This window comes from Podarcis pityusensis, assembly GCF_964106645.2.
Source record: "Podarcis pityusensis genome assembly, chromosome: 12".
NCBI lineage: Eukaryota > Metazoa > Chordata > Lepidosauria > Squamata > Lacertidae > Podarcis > Podarcis pityusensis.
In genome coordinates, this window is record NC_138037.1 from 25,287,754 (window position 1) to 25,300,314 (window position 12,561).

At 41.6% G+C, this 12,561-nt stretch overlaps 1 protein-coding gene across 1 annotated transcript in view; it reads left to right on the forward strand.

Moving 5' to 3' along the window:
• Window positions 1-420: 420 nt before the first annotated feature.
• The window catches only part of MINDY3 (MINDY lysine 48 deubiquitinase 3), a 32,845-nt gene continuing 20,704 nt past the window's right edge, over window positions 421-12,561 (forward strand). Inside the window, exons 1-5 of the mRNA XM_080974502.1 lie at window positions 421-619; window positions 830-1,076; window positions 7,338-7,417; window positions 8,052-8,109; window positions 9,011-9,184. Of these exons, the coding sequence (XP_080830628.1) occupies window positions 980-1,076; window positions 7,338-7,417; window positions 8,052-8,109; window positions 9,011-9,184 (409 nt within the window). The 5' untranslated portion in view covers window positions 421-619; window positions 830-979. The remainder of the gene's footprint in view (window positions 620-829; window positions 1,077-7,337; window positions 7,418-8,051; window positions 8,110-9,010; window positions 9,185-12,561) is intronic.

A 12,561-nucleotide genomic window follows, 5' to 3' on the forward strand; every position in this document is an offset into this window, starting at 1 on the left:
TGTTATGGGTTGTTCTGACTTAATATGCTCTTCATCCTCCTTTTCTAAATTCTATTCTGCAATATTTTTAAACCTCCAAAACTAGAAAACAGGAATCCAACCCGCGTGCACGACAACTCTTCCCATTTTTACCTGGACACTCGCGCACAGAGCATTCATACAGGAAGCGAGAGCCGGGCGGGACTCTCCCACTTTGAAACGAACCCTTCTTTGTACCCACCCTATGAATGAGCATCTCCCCTTCCTCCGGCTCCGCCCGCCCGCCATGGATTGGCCCGCCTACATGCCTGTCGCGCAGCTCAGTCGAATCACAGCCAGCCCTGTTGTTGATTGGCGTGCGGCCGAGCGTGTTTGTGTGCATCCCTTCCCTTCCCTTCCCCGCCCCGCTTCTGACCGTGTTGTTAACTCCCCGAGTCAGGATGGGCGGGGGAGAAAGTGAGCCCCGCTTCGACGTCTCCGATTCGACGGGGTGCTTGCTTGTCAAGGAGCTGCTCCAATGGGGGCTGCCCGTAGTGCCCAACCCCACCATTCAGTATTACTACTGAGCCCTGAGGAAGGGAGCGGGTGAGGCAGGCGGGCGCGCGCGCGCAGCAGTGAGGGAGGAAGAGCAGAAAGGCCGGTCAGTATAAGCAGCCGCGACGCCGACGGGGGAGTCGGTCCAGGCGGCCCCTCGCGGGGAAGCGCGGCCTCCTCAGGCGCGGCCTCTGAGGGGAAGCCGGGGGAGGGCGGCGCGGCCCTCTGTCGAGGGAGAAGCGCCTCAACGGGCGGCGCTGGGCCTCCGTCTGCCCCCTTTCCCTCTTCCTCAGCATCCCCCGCTTCTCCCCTTCAGGCCCGGCAGCCGCCTCGTGAGGAGTCCGCTCCGCCGCCGCCGCTTCCTCCGCCTCCTGCCCATGTTCAGCGAACGCAGGTTGGCCGCCGCCCCTCCGTCGCCTGTGCCGCCGCCGCTGCCGCCTTTCCGCCGCCGCCGGGAGCCGCCGCCATGGCTGACTTGGGGCAGGAGGTCGTCCACTTGGTGTGGGGCAAGAAGCCCGGCACGCAGGGCCTCGCCGACACCATCTTCTGCCGGTGGGCACAAGGTACGTCCTGGCCTCCTCCCCCCCATCGCTCCTCCTGAACGTCCCTCCCTCTTCGCACCTTCATTCACTTTCACATTCCCCTTTCTCACCCCCTCCTTCCGCATCCTGCACACACGTCTTCTTGCCTTTGGACCCCTGTGCTCTTTCCTTCTCCCCCTTTCCTCGTCATGTGGGAAGCGTGATGCCGTCGGTAGTGTCTGGCATGGCAAGCGCTCCCAGCTGGCGCAGCCTTGAACTGCATCATGGCAGAGAGGTGGGTGGTTTGTGACTTGGGAGAATAAGGGATCTCCACCCTTCTTGCTCTTCTGTCCCCCCCCCCCCCCATTTTTTTTTGCACTGTAAGTAGTAAGCTGAGATATATTCTCTCCCCCTTGATACATCTTCCTTTGCTTGTTATTCCCCTGTTTTGAAATGGGCAGGAAGGGACCCAAATATACCCAGTGGTGGCACAGTCATCATGATAGCTGTTAAGATGTGTCATTTGCCTCCCCACTCCCACCCTATGTATGAGCTGGGGATATCTTTTGCACCATAAGATTGGCAAACCCTTTCTTCAGTCTTCAGTATATTTACTATTGGGAAAGGGTGTACAGTGGTACCTCGGGTTAAGTACTTAATTCATTCCGCAGGTCCGCTCTTAACCTGAAACTGTTCTTAACCTGAAGCATTACTTTAGCTAATGGGGCCTCCCGCCGCCCCGCGCCGCCAGATCATGATTTCTGTTCTCATCCTGAAGCAAAGTTATTAACCCGAAGTACTATTTCTGGATTAGCGGAGTCTGTAACCTGAAGCATATGTAACCTAAAGCGTATGTAACCCGAGGTACCACTGTATTTGCCACCCAGTTAGGCCTGGGTGATATATTGCCCTGGACCAATATGAGGAGCAGACCGTGATGTCGGTTTCACTCAGCAGTATATCACTGGTGAAACCGCCTCTGCTCCTGAGTCCCTCTGCTAGCAGCGTCCGCTGAAGGGAGTCAAGAGTTCCTATATCTCTGAGTGAAACCACCATCCCACTCTGCCCTCATACGATAGAGGGGGAGAAACAAGCTGTATCGGTGAGGGACCAATACAGTTTGTTCCTCCCTCTGCATCTTTAAACTGCTCAACTGAGGAGTGTGCAACTGCTCTTGCCTCAGTTGAGCAGTTAAAGGAGCCCCCAGCCCGGCACTGGCTTCTGCAAGTGGGGTGGGGGCTCTGTGAAACTGCTCAGCTGAGGGGAGCACAGTTGCCACTCCCCACAGTGGGCAGTCAAAGGAGCCCCAATGCTTCGCACGTGAGCCGTGAGAGCACTGGGGCTGTCTCAGCTAGGGGACCTCCCCACAGCTGAGTAGCACAAACAAGCTGCATTGTACTAGCCTGTGAGCCTGGGTGAAACTGCCTCAGCTCTCAAGGTGAAAGCTGGGGAAGTTTCACCTGGTGTCTCGTGGGTAGAAGCCAATGCATCTTGTTTTTTCAACATCACAGTATATCGCCAAACTGTGATGTTTGGCTGGCGATACACCATGATGTCGAAAAGCTGATATCACCCAGCCCTAAACCCAGTAGGTGACAAGATACATCTGCTGCTGCTCCTTTGCCTGTGGTCAAGGACAAACTAGTAATTTTCTCCCAGCTGTGTTGTAAACAGTGCTACTATGTTCAGCACAGTTTTATTGCTATTTGTAATAACTATCCTACATGGTTGGGTAACATTGGTGCTATTCCGTCATGTGTGTAAGTCAAGGGTCCTGGGTTTCCTTAAGACGGTCATTCTAACCATTAGTTGTTCTGATAAATATCTGCCATGTCGTATTGCATGTTATGCTTTTGGTCTGGTTTCACAGAGCTGGAAAATTGGTGCTCTTGCCCAAGAATCTGAAATACTTTTTGATTGGTTAGCAAGGCTTTCTTCTAAGTACTGCATGGACTTGGGATGTGATATCCTTTTAGTATAATTTCACATTTACAGTTTAGATTGCTGTGGAATATGTAGAAAAAGGTTTCAACATTTCCTCTTCTCTAAGCTTGACTTTGGCTTACTCTATGCATATAATGATGCAGCATTGATTGCATTGATAGCAAACACTGCTATCAATAGCTTGTCCATGAATAATGAATATAAAAACCTTACAAGTTATTCTGTTCTTTCTGTTTTGCTTTAGGAGATTTTTTTTGTAAACCTAAAAGTTGGTGTGCTGTGATCTTGGTAGAAAGAAATTATGGATATTGTCCATACTACTGATTCCCAAGAGGTTAATAAAAGCTTTGAATTGCTTATTACAGCACTGGCAATAGAAACAATGAAGTGCAAATATTTATCCAATAATAATTACTGTGTTTGGGCATGGCACCGAAAGCTCCCTCTAAAAAACAGCATTTAGGAATCATCCATGTAATCTTTCTAGAAAATTAACATGGTCCTCATTTTAATTTCTCCGTATTTTTCATTTGACAATATTTTATAATGTCCTTTTAGAAGTGCCATCCTGTAATTGGAAATTGCTAAATTTTGTGGACACCACAAGATGATTTAGCCCTATAGCCCATTTAAAATAGCTGCTGGTGCGACCTAGCCAGTATATGCTCATGTAGAACTGATAAATGGAAATGGAAACATGTTAAATGAATTAATTGGGCAGTAACATGTGTAGTTACTCTTGTCTTTGCAGTATACATCGTCTCCACCCTTTCAAATGTTGTACCCAGGTAACTAACTCCTTGGTAGATCTACAAAAAAAGGCACCCCCTAAAGTTATTGTTTCTGGGTTGACAATATCTTAGCCCAGGCTTCCTCACCCTCGGCCCTCCAGATGTTTTTGGCCTACAACTCCCATGACCCCTAGCTAGCAGGACCAGTGGCCAGGGATGATGGGAATTGTAGTCTCAAAACATCTGGAGGGACGAGGTTGAGGAAGCCTGTCTCAGCCCATTCCATCATTTCCATTAACTTGAACCTCAGATGCATGGCAAACCACTCTAATTAAATTATTTGTTTTGCAATAAAAGGTAACTGAGGGAAGAGAACGAGAACAATTAGTTGGAAGTTTGGCTTCTTGCAGCAAAATGCTGCTGCTAAGTGCTCTCCTCAGTGCAGTTCTGGCCACAGTTGATGTTTCATCATCAATAAAATATGCATTTGTGGTTATGACCATGTTCAAAATGTGTTGGTGTTATAGAAATGCTCCTGTTTGCTTCCAGTGGCCTACTTCATACATAACATCAAAAATAGATTGTGGTTCAATGTGAATGAGCAATGAGGTGGTATATGCTGCTCATAGGTTCCTAAGGTGGTCCTCCTTCAATTTTCCTGCTGCACCACAAACAAAACAAGCCAACATTTGGCTTGTCATATTGTTCAAATCTGGGCTTGTGGTTTGTTCTTCCCAAGCCACACCACGAGGGTTAAACCAAGAACAAACCTTGATTTCTGTTCATGGTTGGTTTGAAAGAAACAAGCAATGAGCCTGGGTTCAGATAACAGGCCGGACTCCGGCTTGTTATGTCTGTGGAGCAATAGGAGCAGGAGCAGGAGAAGAACACCACAGGAACTTTGAGCAGTGTGCAGTAGCACTACAGCCTGTTTAAACTATGGTTTAATGTGATATGAATTCTAGACCAATGTGATTTGTCCTTTATTTTTCTACAACTGTTCTCCTTTGTGTGTTGGCTGCTGAAACAATAATCACACATTCTGTTGTCCCCTCTTGGGAACGGCTATTTTCCTTTTATTTCCTGTTTTACATTCAGGTAGGTAGCCGTGTTGGTCTGACGCAGTCAAAATAAATAATTTTTTTTATAAAAAAATTTTTTAGTGTCCAGTAGCACCTTAGAGAGCAACTAAGTTTGTTCTGGGTATAAGCTTCTGTGTGCATGCATACTTCTTCAGATACCAGATATCTGAAGAAGTGTGCATGCACACGAAAGCTTTTTAAATTTATTTTCCTGTTTTATATAGAGAGGAGTGTTATAAACGGGTATTGCATTGATTGCATTTCTCTGAGTGTGTGCATGCTCAGTTAACATTTTGGAGCTTATATGTGCTTGTAACTATGTTACTTGTTATTGTTAAGCTATTACCTTAGGTTCTTTAGTTTGGCTGCTGCTGTCAGTGCTTTTATATTAAAGTCTGTTTGATTGAGGGACCTGGCAGCTGGATATGTTGATAAGAAAGGGAAGGGCAAGTAGTATGTTCTGGCAGTTGTCTGTTTTAAGGAGCTAATCACTGAATTTGTTTTCATGAGCAGATTAGGGTTATGTTAGAGCTCCATGTTGCCTTCAGAAAAACACTGGCAACAGTGGACAGGAAATCTCATGGATGAACAATCCCAAATCTCTGAAACGTGTTGACCAAAAAAAAGGGATGAATCATAAAGTTGTCTTGGCCTCTCTTTTCTTCTTCTTTTTTAAAAAAAGTTCACTTTGACTGGCTGTACTGAAATAATTTGGTCAGAAGTGCAAGCTTGTTTGGTTATAATTTAAAATATTTGTGCCTATAATTGAAGGATCAATAAGAAAGAAACGTAAGTTGAAGAAATCCCAGCTAAGTAATTAATTTGAAGAAGAATTTTCTTTTTGCAAAGGTTGGATAAAAAACATTTCAATCACCACCCTGGTCCTTTTGTGTACATAATAAATCACATTCTCGTGTTCTCACTCATGTAGACGGTGTGTGAACTTGAATGACTGGGGGTATAGTCAGCTGCAATTTCTGTGTTTGCACAGGATGGAAAAATTGTTTCGTGATATATGAGAAAGTTGTGTGACCTGCTAGAAGATTTCTGGTAAGACAGGATAAACACCTCTGTCACAAATACAGTATACGCTACAGTGTCTGTTAAATAGATGACTGTTGCCCATCTGTTCTGTTGACTTGGTTAATATATTTTATTCTTCACTTCCTTCTCCCCTAAGTTGGATTTTTCTGGTTTTGGTTCTATTGCAGCTTTTCCCCACCCCCTTTCACCCCAGCAACTCGCTTAGACTGGAATAGAAGCTTTCAAGCTTTACAGTGCCTTTGTGTTAATATAAGCTACAGTTATTGTCAAGTCAGAAAACCTGGCCTTGTTTTGCTGTCCTATTATATAACAATTTTAGAGCTGCTGAGCTCAATGCAAGTTTGTTCTAACATCGTATTGTGACTATAATCTTCAGTACTCACATTCAAAATATTCCTCCTAAATACGCTTTTTAAAAAGTTCATAGAGTCCTTGGAATTACATGCAAGTCTTTTTATGTTGACCTGCTTCAGAGACGGACTGTACTTGTTTACCATTTCCTACAGTATCCTTGTAAATGTTTGTGTCTTTGTAAAAATACCCCCTTCACCCCTTATATTGACATGGCAGATGAAACTTGTATCCATTGTTTTTGGTTTGTTTCATGGTTCCATTTAGCTACTGGAAAAGCTAAGCAAAAGCGACATATTTGTACACTCTGTTCACTCCAATACCTCGTTTGTGTCAAAGCAATACACTGCTCTAGATTGAATATGACCTAGAAAGTGCATGGAGTTCAATACAAAATTGAGCAAAACTGCAGAGCACAGTTTTTGTGTGTGGCTGGAATGTACCATTGGGGAGTTAGGATATCTGTGTTCAGATGGAATTTATTATTTGTTGAACCCAGTTGAAGGTAGGCATTTGATGAGACCATGACTGTGTCCTCTCACCCACCCACCGGTATATGGACATTACCATGTAGGTTTCCACTCCCCCACCCCCAGTCATTTATTTATACTTTGTCCCCAGGACTTTTTCTTAAAACATTAAGAAAAAGATTTTTTTTTCAGTGTTGGAACCTGCTTAGGTTCTGGTTTAAGAAGAAATGTAGTGATATATATGAATGTATGAATGTGTATGTGTATGTATATAGATAGATAGATAGATAGATACATACAATAAAGGTATGCCTGTCACTGCAGCACTTGTGTTGGAATAAGGATTTGATGGCCTTTGCCAAGCCAGACTGAATAACATTTGCACATTTCTAACAGAAGGTAGGATAAGTTAGGATATAAACACTAGGAAATGATAATTACCTACTACCACTCCGAAAATTAGGCTGGGGTTGATTCAGCTTCTTGAAAACATCAGTACAATGAATTGATACCGTTAAAAGAACTGAGCAGGGTTGTTTGAGTTTTATTAGGCAGAGACAGAATATTGAAAGTAGAACTCAGTAGTTTGACTCTGACAAGCAATAAGTATGAAAGACTGTTCTATTAATGGACATTTTTCTTTGGAAACAACTAACCCATTATTTTGGTTCCTCCTATTAGGGTTTGTATTTAGTGAATCAGAATCAACTGCATTAGAACAATTTGAAGGAGGCCCCTGCGCTGTGATTGCACCCATCCAGGTAATACTATAGAAGCTTGTGGAAACTATGTAAATTTGAAACATACCTATTTTCGCCTTCTGTCCTTTGGCGTATGTGAAAACCTAAAGTAAACACTATGACAAATATGTATTGGTTGGGTTTACTTTAGGTGATTATTTTCTGTTGAAGTAGTACAGATTGCACGCTACCAGTGCTGCTGTTTTGAGCCACTGTTGTCTGCAGCATTAATATAATACATAAAATCAACATGTCTGCTTAAATCAGTTGCAGATAGAGATCTGAGAACTAACCTGTTCCGTGAGTTCCTGCAGCTCTTAACTCTTGATAAAGTTCATTTTATGTTTTAGGTAGGGGCAGATATCTAGTCCTCTAAATTGGCCATCAAATGCTTCAAACATTTGTAAGATTTGGAGAGAATGATATAATTGCATGAGAAAATTTATCATGCTGTTATAGTTAAGCAATTTCTAATCCTGTAGCTATGTAAATAAAAGTAAATTGTACCTTTGCATAGGGAAAAAGGCCTTCTGTAACTAGGAATGTATTCAATTTTTTTTAAAATAAGTTAAACTGATATTGAAAATGGAACACTTTGCACCACTGAAGAACAAATCATACATATCTGATATGTCAATGTTATCTTTAATATAAGGCATTCCTTCTGAAGAAGCTTTTTACTTGTGAGAAATCTACCTGGAGACAATGTCAAGGTAACCATAAACCTACCTCCACAAGAGGGTTTTGATATAGTACTTGCCAGCAAATTACACAGTGTTAAGCTAAATTATAGTTCACTATTATTCATGAGCTATTAGCAATATTCTTCTGCAGTAATTTGATGTTACAATTAGTGTACAAATGCATTATTTGCTGATGATTTTGAAATAGAGGATATAGAATTCAGCATTACAAAATTTAAGTGGGGCTCAAGAAAGTCCAAATCCTTCAAATGGAATTGTCATGTAAATTAGGCAAGTGGCAGAAATGTCACTTTATATTCTTTATTCTTACTACACAGTTTGTCTTACTGTTTCTGCTGAACTTGTTTCTCTTATCTTAGGACTGGAGAAGGTGGACTTATCCTCATTGATCATTGTATTCAATTGGGATAAGTGGAGGCACTTGGAACTCTGATGAATAAAGAACCTTTGCCCATTACCCTTGATTTTCTAAGGCTTAGTAGAAATTAATTGTGTGTATGTTTAGTTTCTCCCCTAGAAAAAACAGTGAACTGGAATCTGCCAAAGTTGTCAAATTATAAATGCAAAGAAAAACTGGTTCTTAAGGTTGAACTCATTTGTATTGTGATCATGACATGAATTGTAAACAGATCTTTTCTGCTCCGCATCATGCCTCCCTTGTTCCATTTTCGTACTCTTATCCTCCCGTCCCTGCTGAATTAAGTAGAAAAATTGGACTGGTAGATTAGATGTCTAGGTAGCCTCAAGATATAGATTTGACCTGGAAACCACCAGTTGCCAATCCTTCTCCTAGCCTGCCTTAAAGCTGCCAGAGTTTAAGGAAAACCCTGAGTAGTATGAACATTGCCAGATGTTTTGCATGCAAGTTCAATGTCAAAATTTGTGTTTGTTCTGACTTTGAATATTTCAGAGGAAGAGCAGAAGAATCTCCTCTGTCATACCTTAAGTGATATTTTGGAACTGGCTTCCTCTGATAATTCAGAATCATACTGTTTGGTAACATGGCGAAGAGGAAGGACTGCTGAAGAAACTGCTAGTATTTCTGAGAGTTCTGCTGAGTCAAGCCACCAAGAGGACCAGCCTTGTAAGATATGCCTTGTGTAATATGATTCTGAACACTGCTTTGGTTTTGTTAACAAGCTTTATTTTGTTTTTAAGAATGCTTTTTATTGTATACCAGATCTCTTATCCTGGCACTAGTAGTTCTTCAGTTGCAAAAATTAAGCTCAATACAGACTCATTTAAGTCCCATTGATCTAAGGCAGGGTGGGCTAACCTGTGCAGCATCCCCTCTGCTGAAGTCACTGAACTTGATTCCCATCGTTCCTGATGATTGGCCATGTTGGTTCAGACTGATGGGAGTTGTAGTTCAACAACATCTGAGGAGTCACAGGTTAGCCACCCCTGATCTAAGGACACTGACAAACACTCAAGCCTAGTGTTGCATCCCATTTTATGGTGCTAGGCAACCATTAGCTATTGAATATTAGGTTTATAATATTTGGATTATATAAACACATTTTGACTTAATAAAATGGTGCCCCTAATGAATCAGGCAGCAGACTGTATAGCAATATTTTTCTGATACAATAATTTAGAAATGCTGTAGGTGTGAGGCATAATATTGAAGAGGCATTCCTCTATCTGCTTCATGTGACATGTGCATAACTTAGGAATTTCAGAAGTATTCATATGCAAATTTTCATCAGTTTAATATTTATTAAGCATAAGATTGATCGACTGATCAAATGTCAGTTCTATTAAATATATACTTAATTGAAGAGGACCAGTGTGAGTGATTTGGAAATGACTTTTCGCTGTTAAATTTATCTTACTACCCTTGTGTGTTCCATAGTTACTTTGGGTTATTTTAACACATTTGTTTAGTTTCCACCTGCAGTCAATTTAATATGATATCATTAGGTCATTCACAATGGGCAGTCACTAGAGGAGAGTTGCTATGAAGACTCTTGCATGTGATTAGTGTTCTGATATTCTTGTCAAAACATTTTCTCTAAATAAGTAAATTTATTCATACGTGGGTCATAAAAATAAAAGGAGAAATTGAACCTTCCCCCTCACATAAATACACTTTATCATCATGTTATTGCAGTTCAAAATATTCTTATTTAAAAAGCTACTTTTAAAAAGAGAATGCTGGAAAACCACTATAATTCTATGACATTCTGAAAAGTGCTATTATGGGTACCTTTTAGTAAAAGAGAACACCACATTCCTATCACTGGTATCGACTTCTGCATAATTGTGTGACATTTACCAGCTTAGTTTCAGCAACTCGTGATTTGTACTTTTCTATTCTTTCCTGATTTAATTGCAACAGAATGGGCACATATTTAATAAATATTGGTAACACAAGTATTCAGTATCCATTATCAGGTTCTAAGTACATGCGAAGAGTCTGGCTTTTAAAACCAACAAGCAAACCCACACTTATTCAATATAGGGAACTTTCGGTGACATCTCACATTGCACAGGTGGGCATCTGCTCACATAGTTGGACTTGCCCTTGCTCCTTACAGTAGGGCTGGGTGATACATCAACATATCGTCCAAAACCAGCTTGATCATTGTTTCATAATATTTGAGCTGGCAATATATCGTGAATCAAAATGTGTGTAAGGGGCTAGGCAATAACTGGTTTTCAACATTGCGATAACTCACCAGTTAAACACTGCAATGTTATCACCAGCTAAACCTCACAATATCATCAGCTAAATACTGCAGTGTCATCACTAGTTAAACATTGGAATAGCTTAGCATTATGTGAATGAGTTTGGTCTCCCACTCTGCTCACATGCTGCTTTTCCACTCTGGCAAAGCTGACAAGAACTTTGGAAGCTTTCTCTTCCAGTTTTGATAAGCCACAGCTTACTATGTCAGAAAACCAGCAGACGGTACTCAGTTTTGACTTTGGGTAGTGGAAACCCACTTCAAATCTTAGGAAAGTTCCAGTGTCTCACCAGTAGGTGTGATGGGACATTCACATCTGCTCTGGAGGGTCTCCCAACCCTCTGGAGTTATTTGGTGGGCACACAGGGACTGCAAAGGGCAGGATAGGACAGAAAAGACCTATTGGAATAAGGATACAAGTAATATCCAGTACTGAATAACTAGCATTTATTCAATAGTCTTACAAAACTGGAGTAATAAGAAAACATAATGCCCTATTGTGATTGTAGTTCCCTTCAGATGCCCTGCATGAAAGGCAGGGATGAGGAGGCATGCAGCTTAGGGGTTGGGGCCAGAGTGTGGCCCCACTTCCCCTTCAAGTTGTGGAGCCCTGTATATATAGACAGACATTCAACACCCACTCTTACTTACACACACACACACACACACACACACACTGTAAAGGTATGAATAGTATTTTTAAGATGATTGTCATTTTTAAGATTTAGCGTGGTATTCTTTCTCACACTGCTGTGTCTGTCATAACTGAATTAAATTCGAGGGAGGGATTTGACTTGAGTTCCTGGTTGCACAAAGTGACTGTAAAATGCAGTGCAGAAATTGGCCTTGAGATCATAAAATGGGATGTAATATTGAAACTTGCTATACAGAATACTTTCTGCTAGTTTGTAAGGAAAATAAACACCTGTAACTTTCTGCTTCCTCTCTTTCCTCTCTACACTAACACCAGATCACCTGCCTGCATTTTGCTTGTCAGGCATGTTTTTCGTATTTGACTTTTACTCAAATTTCATTTTCCTCAATGCATACCAATTTTGAAGCTACAACTTATTATAGAAAGAAAGGCATATATATTTAGGAATATATGCAAAGTACCACAAAAAGTGTTCCTCATAAGGCCTTTTCAGCTCCCTCTTCTGGTGGCAGCAGCCCAAAGGGCACTAGGAAGGGGAAACTGGCAGTTTTTACCTTCCCATTCACATGCTTCTCTGCATACATACTGGAGACTTCTGTGGCTGAAAAACTATGACCCGGGGCAATATCTTCATATAAATTTTTAGGACTTCTGGTTTCTTCCTCATCCCCCGAAGAACAGATATGGAAAAAAACTGTTAGCTGAAAAGTCCGCGACTTTCCCTTGTTTGTCTACACACTTCTGATGAAACTATAACAGATTCTTATTCTAGTAATTAACCACACAGCCGTAATACATTTTATGGAGTGTGTTGTTTGCTGCAAAACAACAACAACAACAAAAACCCCTTGGAACTTTAGTAAATCATTTTTTTTTTGTACAGATACTTTATATTAAAGCTTTCCCATTTCCCATTTTATACTTCCTTAAATAGTGAATCAGACAGCTTAATTCAAACCTTCCTGTTTTATACAGGACTTTTTCTCTCAGCAGTACTTGTGTTCCTCTAATCATAGTCCATCTCTTGACATACTGTTCTTACCATTCCATTCAGTTCAGCAGGGTCAGTGAAATTGGCAACAGTAACTGGTCCACAGATTGCCAATGCAAAGTCTA